This window comes from Alexandromys fortis, unplaced genomic scaffold (assembly GCF_014885135.2).
Source record: "Alexandromys fortis isolate MF-2015 unplaced genomic scaffold, M_Fortis_MF-2015_v1.1 scaffold_51, whole genome shotgun sequence".
NCBI lineage: Eukaryota > Metazoa > Chordata > Mammalia > Rodentia > Cricetidae > Alexandromys > Alexandromys fortis.
The window spans coordinates 7,028,842-7,040,932 of NW_026067925.1; the positions used below are offsets into that span (position 1 = coordinate 7,028,842).

A 12,091-nucleotide genomic window follows, 5' to 3' on the forward strand; every position below is an offset into this window, starting at 1 on the left:
TATTATGTAATTGTGTAATAAGTCAAATAAAAGACAGCAAGGTTTACCAGGCATGATAGCACGCCTTTAATCCCAGCACTAGGGAGGCAGAGGCAGTCCGATCTCTGTGAGTTCGAGGCCAGCCTGGTTCTCATGGTGATTTCCAGGACAGCCAGGGCTGTAGAGAGAGGCACTGACTCAAAAAAAAACAAGAAAAAAAAAAGATTTTGCAAAATAATTCTGCCAGACACTCAGGTCACAAAATAAGAGTTTATGTATTCTCTGCATTAGGGCTATGGAAACTTAGCAACATATCTTCTTCTTAAGAGTTTTTACAAGTGATGGTGGGTAGATAAATAAATAAATGGCTTCCCGTACAAAGAGAGGGACACAGAAATTTATCCTACAGCGGCGGGCATTTGGTAGTGATGGCAAACCTCATTACGGATGTACCAGCATTCCACTAACTATATTTTCAGGCTGCGATGATTCTTTAGGCAACCAGAGAAATGAGCGTGTTCCCCGAAAAGCCTGCTATAACACAAATGAATTATAGTATACATATCACCTGGCAACCCAAAGTAAGCACACATCAATTGTTTTATGTAAAGAACTGATAAGCAAGTATCTACTAACCAGCATCATTTGTTGATAACACTGAATACAGGCTGCCTATCTTTTTGTTTGTTTGGTTTTGTTTTTGTTGTTGTTGACACAGGGTTTTTCTATAGTTTTGGAGCCTGTCCTGGAACCCTGAAACTAGCTCTTGTAGACCAGGCTGGTCTGCCTCCTATCTTTTACCCAAGATCAGTATACTTTCTCACCTTTTCTGTTAGCTAAGGCACAAGCAGTGGCCTACACAGCAGGCTTTCTTTGGGTCCACCAACCAGTTCCCAAACCATGACATGGAGACCTTACTATTAGTTATGAGTGCTCGGCCTTAGCTTATGCTTGCTCCACTAACTCCTATAACTTATTTTAACCTATTTCTCTTCACCTGCGTTTTGCCTCAGAGTTTTTGACCTTTCTTTCACACTGTATATTCTACTCTGTGTAAGGTTGGCTGGTGGCTGCCGCAGGCATCTCTCTCTCTCTCTCCTCCCTCATTCTCTTCTCTCTTCCCTCCTCCTACTGACTCCCTCTGCCCACTAGTCCCACATTGCTTTGGCCGTTCAGCTTTTTTTATTAGACCAATCAAGTGCCTTAGGCCGGCCAAGCAACACATCTTTACATCTTTAACAAATGCAGCATAAACAAATGTAACACATCTTTGTCTAGATAAAGTAATATTCCATAGCAGGCCGGAGCTCAGCTAATCCAACAAAGAGAGCAAATCGCCAACAATAAATATTTTCCCAAAATGTAGCGGCAGGGTCTCTTGTCCGCGGTACTAGTGAAGTGTGCTACACAATCCATTGACTGCCATGCACCAGAAGCGGCACTGCCCAGACTCTGGCCCAACCATGGCTGTGCAGTTCTGACTTGGTTTCTGCCAACCTTCAGGTCCAGGTTTCTCCCAGCCGTAAAGCGGAGCACTCCCCCACAGCATTTCAAGAAATTCCTTTGGTCGTTAAATCACCATGGTTCTCAAAAAAAAAAAAAAAAAAAAAGACAAAATGATGTAGTTTGGTAAACCAAGAGGCACTGTTACCCATAAAAGGCTCATGACTTGATTCTGGAAAATGGTCAGTTCCTTGTAGCTTACGACTCAGGCCAGCTCTGAGAACAATGATATGTGTGTACAAAAATGTCATAGTGAAATCCAATACTGCATACAATTGAAAAATATCAATAAACTTCAAATTTTAAAAGAACGTCTCATGGCTGGAGGGATCTCAGAGGCTAGGAGCACTGGCCACTCTTCCAGAGGACCCAGGTTCAATTCCCAGCACCCACACGGCAACTCACAACTATCTGTAACTCCAGTTACAGGGGGTCCAACACTCTCACATAAACATACATGCAAGCAAAACATGAATTCACATAAAAAAAATTTTAAAAAATATTTCAGGTTGGAGAGATGGCTCAGCAGTTAAGAGCACTGACTGCTCTTCCAGAGGACCCAGGGTCAATTCCCAACACCCACATGGAAGGTCATAACTGTCTGTAACTCCAGTTCCAGGAGATATGACACCCTCACACAGATATACTGTACAGATGTGCAGGCAAAACAGTAATGCACATAAAATAAAAATAAATAAGTCACTACATTTTTTTAAAATGCCATCTCTAGTAATTCCACTACTAATTTGTCACCGTTTATGATCCAATTGTTCTGTTCCACCCACTGAAGCACAGAAGTGTCTCCGAGGAGGCCTCCACTGTCTTCACCACTTGTTACAGGACTGAGGTAGCAAGCCCTCCGCTACAGAGTGCAGTGCACCCACATTCTGAATACACTCCAGAGTGTGTAGCAGAATGAAGAGTCCCGCTTTCTCTAGTCTGTGAGAAGAGGTGCATGCATCTGAGGCCAAGTTTGAAAGGAATGAATTGTTTTAAGTACACGGACTTCAAGCTGCCCTCCTCAACAAATCGTGTGTGTGTGTGTGTGCCTGTGTGTGTCATTGCTATCATTACTCCAGAAAATAACAAATAAGATTATTATTACCTGCTAATTTTAAAACGCAAACCAAAGTCCTCAAATGTAAACCAAACAAGAATATTGTTGAAGCCGGCAGTGATGGCCATTGGCTTTAGGAGGCTGAGGCAGGTAGCCAGCCTGGCCTACAGAGTGGGTTCAAGAACAGCCAGGTCTACACAGAGAAACTGTGGGGGAGCGGGGAGAGCCGTATTGTGGAATGAATGGTGAAGCTAGACTTCCCCACCTCTACCTACTCCAACCACAGACTGATGGGCCTGAAGGAGTAGTGGTCACATAGAAAGTCAACCTACCTATCTGAGTCCTTACCCCCAGTGCAAAGTGGGAAGCCGGCTTGTGCTGACAAACTACAAATCCTATGGACACACAGGTATGTTATACAATTCTATAAACAGTAAATCACCTTACATTGACACTATGCTTCCAGACTTGCAAAACACTGTCACATAAACTGTTGCATCTACACATAGGCGGTGCATTACGTTTGTCCTTGTAGCCCTACACGGCGAAGCACACAGCAAACCCTCCGTAACTTACGCTAAGAGGATATGTATTCTGCTCTCTCGTTACAAACTGTAATTCTCATTGGCCGGCTCTTTAAGGATGTCTCATTCATCCTCCTATGCCTAAGCCACACAAAACCCGGACCATCAAAGTGCACCCTAAACAGTAGGCTTCTCCCTCCTCCCGCAAGACTGATCAGGTAAGGCCTCAGTTCTTAACCTGACGTACACACCCCTGCTCGTTCCTTCCCGCCCCCACCCACCCCTGCCACTTCTGATTTCCACAACCGATGAAGCTCGTTGCACAAAGTATAGATGTTTTATTCCCCAGCAAAATTATCTACTGCCCAACGCTTCTCCTCCATCTGCACCACTGGCTCCCCGCAAATCCTGCAGCAGCCTGCGGTGCTGTACGTATCCCACAGAGACGACCCCGAGAGGTCCAGACCCACACACCCCTCCGTACGTACCCCAGGAGACAGCGATCGCAGACGACGCCACGACTCCCCTTGCACACAGTGTACGCCAAGGGATCCGAGCGGAAGAGCAGCTCCCCGGGGCGCAGTGGGGCCACGGCACGCAGCCCATTTCCCCGGTCGGCGGTCGTGAACTTTTCCACCTTCAGTGACTCCATCCTTCCACAGATCCGCACCTCAGACCCGCACCGATTGCCTCAGCTTGAGTCTCGTGTTTTCTGACTGCGCGCCTGCGTCCTGCGCTTGCGTACACTAGGGGGCGGGGACGAACACGGGTAGGTCATGTGAGCATGCGCAGAAGGGCCTACTACAACCTGCCCTGGATGTTGTCTTCCCGTTTATTATTGTGCGATTCTTCTTTTTCTTTCCTTTTCTTTTTTCTTTTCCCTTCTTTTTTTTTTTTTTTTTTTTTTTTTTTTTTTTTTTTTTTAGATAGAGACTCAATGTGTGTAGCATAGATCTGGAACCTCCTATTTTGACCGTGGTGACTCTCTATTTTACCCTAGAACTCTCTGGGATCTTGCCTGCCTCAGCCTCCTCAGTTCTGGAATTCCCGGTGCACTCCACCACACCCTGCTTCTTGTGCTCATTTTAATGCATAGGGAAAGGTTGATAGGACAGTGGCCATCACCTGCAATTCACCACCTAGAAGAACAGTTCTCAGCGTTTGTTGTTTCCAATCACGCCATCTGTTTGTGTATGTGCTCATATTGATAAACCATTTCAGAGTAATCTTTGTTGAACCAATTGAAAATATGTTGCAATCAGGTCTTGAACTAGGAGATCCTTCATCTCCACCTCTTCAGCACTGGGATTATGGGTATAAAACTACCCAATAATAGTGAGAACACAAGGCGTGCCTAGAAATGTCAGCGTGTTCGACCGGGTCTGATGCATGAACTTAGCTGTTAACGATACCACACCGTAGATTTGGTTTTGTTTTTCGAAACAGTGTTTCTCTGTAGCTTTGGAGCCTGTCCTGGACCAGGCTGGCCTTGAACTCACAGATACACCTGCCTCTGCCTCTGCAGGGATTAAAGGCCTGCTCCACCATCGCCGGGCTTTTTTTTTTTTTTAAGTAATGTGAGCTCTATGTATTTGTTATAAATTAGGTCAGACTCTCCCCAGAGGAAATCCAAGGAGGAAAAGCAGTCAGGTGGCCCTGGGGACTCAGCAAAGTAGCCTCAGGCATCGTCACAGGTACGTCTGGTCTGGTCCTTGGACAGTTCCACCTCTTCACTGGAGGGACAGGCGACACCGCCTTCTTCTGAGTGGCCGACACAGCTGAACTCACCAATGAATTTTTTTTTAAGACAGCCTCACTCTATTATGTTGCCAGGGTTGTCCTGGAACTACCTACATAGACCAGGCTGGCCTTGAACTCACAGAGAGCCACTGCCTGAGGGTTGAAACTAAAGGTGTGACAATCTTGCCTATCCACCAAGGGATCTTGTACACAGTTCTCCAGGCCTCCTGGCAATCCTGCAAACCCACAACCTGAAGACTAGCCTCAGTAACAGTAACAGAACAGGAGAAATCCTGTTCGAATTTTTTTCTTTTGGTGATTTCTTACTTTACACCGAATACTCTGTTAGTTTGTTTCTGACCCACATCTCACTGTGTCATCCTAGCTGACCTGGAACTCTCTGTGTATAGCAGGCTGACTTGAGTCACAGATGTCTGTCTCCCCCAGCCCCTGCCTTATCCAAGGCATGTGCGAGAAATACTCACTTTTTTTAGAAAGTAAGTTTTATTATCAAGTTAGTGTGTGTCTGTGATGGGTGTCCATAAGTGTGAGTGGGTGCATGCCAAGGTGTGTGTGTAGAAGTTAGAAGACAATGCTTTAGAGAGGTCTCTCCTTCCACGTTTACGCCCTGAACCATGTCCCCAGCCCTTCACTTTCCCACTTACACATGTACCCACTGTTTTGTGATCTGCTTTGTGATCTGGATTGCTTCGTTTTGTTTTGCTTGGGCTGGGACTAGAACCCAGGACTTCATGTGTCCTAAGCACATTTGTGATAAGGACAGTCTCACTGTACCAAAGAAACAAAAGCAAGGACTCAAGTGGATCCTTCTCCATCAGAGTTCACAGCACAGCACTCTCGGTCTCCAGAGCAAAGAGTAGGAGCAAACCAAATGTCCATTAACAGGGGCATGGAGAGAGAAAATGTGGGTGGGCGTGAACATGCAGGAATATCGTTCTGCCTTTAAAAGAAATTAAACTGTGAGCTGGCAAGGTAACTCAGCAGGAAAAGTACTTACAACCCATTCTGGCTGCCTTCCTTCCATCCCTGAGACCCACAGAGTAGAAAGAGAGAACCGACTTGCACAAACTGGTCCTCTGGCCACCATACACAGTCTCTCGCACAAAAATAAATGTAACAAAAATATAAGTGGTGAGATCCTAACATATGTAACATTAAAGAGAAACCCTGAAAACAGGATGCAAGGTAAAATACATGAGCTGCAAAGGACAAGTATTAGGAATCAGAACAAACAAATGCAGAGACCTAGTACAGTAAACAATAGCACTCAGGGTGGGAGCTGGGATGGAGGGAGGGAGGGATGGAGGGTCATCAAATCAGCAAGTGCGCGTGGATTTCCATTCAAAACAATGAAAAAGTTAGGGGAACACAGTGGAACTGGATGTACAATGAACTGTTTGTACTTAATTGTTGGGGACACAAAGGTCCTTGTACCCACAGATCAATAGGAAAACCAGGAATGTTGAGCACAGAAGGGCTTCTTCTCAATAGAGGAGATGAAATACCCATTTTTCCTGCCCAGTAGACTGCAAGTGGATTCCTGTTTATTTGTTTATTTTGTTTACTTTTGTTTTTTCTACACAGGGTTTCTCTGTGTAGCCTTGGTTATCCTGGACCTCGCTCTATAGACCAGGCTGGCCTCAGACTCAGAGATCTGCCTGCCTCTGCCTCCCTAGTGCTGGGACTAAAGGCATGTAACACTACACCCAGAAATAGAGTTTTTAAAGTTAATTTCTTATGTATATTTTGTCTTCTTTATTATTTTGTGTACATATGTGAGCTATGTCTGCATGAGTTCAGGTTAGAGGACAACTTTTAGGAATCAGTTGTTTCCTTCCTCTGTGGCATCTGGGTACCAGTCGCAGGCTTTGGTTTTGTAAGGCAAGCCCCTTTAAAAGAGGAGTCATCTGATGGTCCCAAAATATGAGATAGTTGAGATCTGGGAAGATGGCCCAGGTGATAAAGTACCTGCAAGGCAAGCCTGAGGCCTTGAGTTCAGATCCCCCGTACCCAGACAAAAAGAACCAGGCAGTTACTCAGGCCTGTAATCCCAGTTTTGGGGAGGCAGAGAAGGAGAATTCCCACCCCACCCCCAAGAAGGTGGGAAGTGATTGAGGAAGATATCCACATTGACCTCTAACCTATATACAAACACAAACACACTCAAACACACATGAGCCTGTGTGCACAAGTGTACACAAGTGTACACACCCACACGAACACGTCCATACACAACATAGAAAATAATCACAAAATTTAATGCCTTCTTGCTCCCTTTCCATCATTCTCACTCAGTTGCTCTTAATGATCTGATGAAAATCATTGGCGCATGGAATAAGCCTCAGTTCCCCATAAACCCTAATTGTAAGTTTAATACACTATGTTATTAGCAAGAGGTAAATTAAATAGTAGCTATAAATGTTTATAGAATCAGCCAGTGATCAGAGTAATAAACTGAGTGAACAATTAACCAAGAATTACCAAATTATTTCAAAACTTTTTGATATACTTTGTCAATTTTTTCAATAATGTTATGTATATTTACCGCAAATGAAACACAAAGTTCTTCATTTTTCTAATAATCTTAAGGTCCAGTTTTATGCCTTGAAGATCATCAGTCATAGATGTCACTTCAACGGCATGCTCATTTCAGTAATTTTTTTTTGTTTTTACTCACTATTTTAAAAAAATTTAAACATTTTGTTTGCTTTTATTATGGGGGTTTTGCCTCATATATAGATCTGTGTGCCATGTGTGCACAGTGTCTTCTGAGGTAGGAAGAAGGTATTGGATCCCGTGGGACTGCAGTTTAGAGAGCCACCATGTGGGTGCTGGGAACTGAACCTGGATCCTCTGGAAGAACAGCTCTCGCCACTGAGCCATTTCTCTAGTCCCAGTTACTCTCTTCTTACAGTGATTTCAAACTGTAAACCTGCAGTAGGCTCATATGCTTGCAGACTTGGGCCCCAGTTAGTGGAACTGTTTGGGAAGGAGTAGCAAGTGTCCTCCTGTCGCAGTGGGTGTGGTCTGTTGGAGAAGGTGTGTCACTGGGGGTGGGCTCAGTCTCTCTCTCTCTCCTCTCTCCTCTCATTCTCCAGCTTTTTCTTAGGCAGAGGGCCAAGGAAAACTTTCATCTAGAAGCTTTAGAATTTCACAACCAAACCAGGCATGACATCGCGCACTTGTAAACCCAGCACTTAGGAGGCAAAGATCAGAAGAAGTCCTCACCTCATTATAGCCAGGAAGCAAAAGAGAAAAAGAAAATGGACCAAAGTCCCAACACCCACTTCAAGGACACACTTCCAAGTATTTAATTTCCTTCCATGAGGGACTGCCTTGCAAAGGCGACCAACACTAACAGGCTGCTAGAAGCAGGGCAGAACAACCTGCTGCTTTGTTTAGAGAGGTGTGTGTGTGTGTGTGTGTGTGTGTGTGTGTGTGTGTGTGTGTGTGTGTGTCACGTACACAGTGATATAGGCAGGGCTCTCTGGCTGCTAAGAGCATTTTTGGGAAAAGTGCATGTGTTTAGCTCTAGCCAAGCAGGAACCCAAGTTGCCTGACTATTCCTAGGCCTACTATGCTGCCTAATGTTTTGTCAATCACCAGCTAGAGTGATCTGAGAGGGAGCCTCAATGAGAAAATGCCTCCCTAAGATCTGTCCGTAGGGCATTTTCTTAACTAGTGATTGATAGGGAAAGGCCCTGCCCATTATGGGTGGTGCTAGGCCTGGTGATCCTGGGTTCTATAAAAAAGCAGACTGAGCAAGCCATGAGGAGCAAGCCAGTAAGTAGCATCTCTCCATGGCCTCTGCATCAGCTCCTGCCTCCAGGTTCCCTCCTCTATCTGAGTTCATGTCCTGACTTACTTCAAAGATGGACTCTGATGTGGAAATCTAACCCAAATAAACCCTTTCCTCTCCAGCTTGCTTTTGGTTATGGTGTTTTACTGCAGAAGTAGTAACCCCTAACCAAAGCAGTCTTGTTGAGATCACAGGTATGAGCCACCACTCCTGCTGCATCATTTATTTTCTTAGTGCAAAATTGTGGCTATTTCCCAAACAAACAAAAGCATCATTAAAACATCTGGAGGAGTCTCCTCCGGAAATGATGCAAGCCTTTAGTTCTCTCAACGACCTTTCAGCGCCCCTATCCTATCTAGGATTTCGTTTTCCCAAATAAAACATTTTTATTTTGAGCTGGGCAGTAGTGGCACACACTTTTAATCTCAGAGCGAGCACTAGGACAGCCATACAGAGAAACCCTGTCTCAAAACAAAATAAAAGTAACAACAACAAAAAAATCAAAGACAAACATTTTTTTCCTTTTAATCTGTGTGTGCCTGTGTGCACACATGCTTGATGCATCCTTACTCAGGTATGTGTACCAGAAAGGCATTTATGCGGAGGTCAGAGGACAATTTGGGGTGTCAGTCCTGTCTGTACCTTCCACCTCGTTTGAAAGTCTCTTGCGCACCACTGCGTATGCCAGGCTAGCTGGCCTATGCGTTCCCAGGGATCCATCTCTCCAGCATAGAAAAACGTGAGATACCAGCCCAGCTTCTCCACTTGATCTCAGACGTACGTATTTGAACAGTATAGTAAATTCATCCGATCTGAAGGAGTCAAATGAACAGGCTAGTCATACATTATCCTCTATAAAACAAAAAACTTCCAGTCAGGTGGTGGTGATGGTGGAGCACTTCTTTAATCCCAGCACTCCAGAGGCAAAGACAAGTAGATCTCTGAGTTTGCAGCCAGCCTGTGTCTACAAAGCGAATTCCAGGACAGTCAGGGCTGTTACACAGAAAAACCCTGTCCTGAAAAACCAAAAAGGAGCGGGATCAGAATTCCAGCACTGGGGAGGCAGAGGCACGCAAATCTCGGTGAGCTAGTTTCAGGACAGCCAGGGCTACACAGAGAAACCCTGTCTCAAACAAAAAAACAACTTTCTGAGAATGTCTCAACATAGCCCTTGCTGTCATTAACGTGTCCTGCTTCTGTCTTCCAGCATGGAAATTACAAAGAGGTTCATCAGCAAAGCCTGTTCCTTTGGGAAAGCTCTCCCCACTCCCAGGTGTATTTATGCAGATGAGAGTTTGCCTACATGTATATCTATGTACAGATGTCAGAAGTGGGCATCTGAGCCCCTGGAATTGGAGCTACAGATAGGTATGAGACACTCTATGGATGTTGGAAACCAAAGTCATGTCCTCTGCAAGAGAAATAATGATCATAAGCACTGAGCTCTCTCCAGTCCCCCATTCTTTGGTTTTTGGTTATTTCTTCTAGGGCTGGTCCTAGAACACAGAGACTCATGCATGCTAGGCAAGTGCTCTACAACTGAGCTATATATCCCCAGGGCCCGTGAATTATCTTTGCAAGTTTTAAATCCTCAGCAGCAGCTGCTGAGACTCAGGCCAGTGCCGAGATCTAAAGCTGCCCCCTTAGTCGCCCTCCTAATGATGTTCTCATCCGTTTCCCACACTGCCTCACACCTACTGTGCAAAGCCTCAGCACAACACAGCAACTTGCAGTTTTGGGCTCCCAACCCAAGCAAGGACCTCCGCCACTATTCTCCATCGCTCTTTCTCTTGCAGTTGTTCACAACCGTCACTACAGATGTTTGTCCTCGGGTCCTTCCTTCCACTGTCTGAAGTGATGCTGTGGTTTCATAGAGAATGCAGACCCTGCAATGCATTAATTCTGTATCCTTTCCTATGTTTCTAACAGCATTCATACTCACCTTAGTTTATCTAAGTAAAGAATAGAATGTGCTCCCCTCTGTTCACCGTGCTCGGCAGCAAGTGCCTTTACCCGCTGTCTCAGCATCTTCCCCGTTCCCTTTTCTTAAAGCAATGCTTACGTTTTTAAAAATTTATTTTTGTGTAAGTGTATGGTGTGTGTGTATGTGTGTGTTTCTGTGTGAGGGGTATGGATGCCATGGCATGTAGATAGAGGTCAGAAGGCAATCTCGGTTGTCAGTCCTTGTCTTTTACCTTGTTTGGGGGGACAGGGTCTCATTTGCTGCTTCACCGCGTACTCCAGGCTAACTGGCCCTTGAGCGTTCTAGCAGATTCTCCTGTCCCCACTCTCCATCTTATCATAGGATTACTGGGATTGCAGACATGTGCCACCATGTATGACTATTACAAGAGACCTGGGGCTGTAAATTCAGGTTGTCGGGTTTCTGCAGCAAGTACTTTAACCGACTTGAACCATCTATCCGATCCTGAAGAGTTCACTTATCTGACTCCATTACGATAACCAATAGTGTAGGGTTTAGGGGTTTGGGGATTTTATTTTGTTTTTGTTTTTCAAGACAGTCCTATACTAGCCCAGATGTGCTGGAAAGAACTATGAAACCCAAGTGTGTCTCAAATTCTTGGCAAGTTTCTTGTGCCAGTCTCCCCCCCCCCCATTTTTCAGTGATATTTATTGAGGTCTACATTTTTCTCTGTTCCCTCCTTGCCTCGCCCCTCCCCCAAAGGTGCCCATGCTCCCAATTTACTCAGGAGATCTTGTTTTTTATACTTTCTACTTCCTATGTAGATTATATCTTTGTAAGTCTCTCTTAGCATCTGTATTGTAGTCTAAGTTCTCTGGGATTGTAGTTTGTAGGCTGGCTTTTTTTTTTTTTTTTTTTTTTTTTTTTTTTTTTTTAAAAAAAAAAACACCTATGCGTGAGTACATGTGATAATTGTCTTTCTGTGTCTGGGTTACCACACTCAAAATAATGTTTTCTAGTTCCATCCATTTTCCTGCAAAATTCAAGCTGTCATTTTTTTCTGCTGTGTAGTACTCCATTGTGTAAATGTACCACATTTTTCTTATCCATTCTTCGACCAAGGGGCATTTAGGTTTGTTTCCAGGTTCTGGCTATGACAAACAAAGCTGCTATGAACATAGCTGAGCACATGTCCTTGTGGCACAATTGAGCATCCCTTGGATATATACCCAAAAGTGGTATTATTGGGTCTTGAGGAAAGTTGTTTCCTAATTTCCTGAGAAATCGCCACACTGACATCCAAAGGGACTGTACCAGCTTGCATTCCCAGCAGCAATGTAGGAGTGTTCCCTTTACCCCACAACCTCTCCAGCATAAGTTGTCATCAGTGTTTTTGATCTTGACCATTCTTACAGGTGTAAGATGGAATCTCAGAGTTGTTTTGATTTGCATTTCTCTGATGACTACGGATGTTGAACATTTCCTTAAGTGTCTTTCAGCCATTTTAGATTCCTCTGTTGAGAGTTCTCTGTTTAGGTATGTAC

General features: G+C 44.6%; 1 protein-coding gene across 1 annotated transcript in view; it reads right to left on the bottom strand.

Annotated features, from left to right (window-relative positions):
* Positions 1-3,798, bottom strand: part of Smyd3 (SET and MYND domain containing 3) — a 535,421-nt gene extending 531,623 nt beyond the window's left edge. Inside the window, exon 1 of the mRNA XM_050142970.1 lies at positions 3,552-3,798. Within this exon, the coding sequence (XP_049998927.1) occupies positions 3,552-3,715 (164 nt within the window). The 5' untranslated portion in view covers positions 3,716-3,798. The remainder of the gene's footprint in view (positions 1-3,551) is intronic.
* Between the last annotated feature and the right edge of the window lie 8,293 nt (positions 3,799-12,091).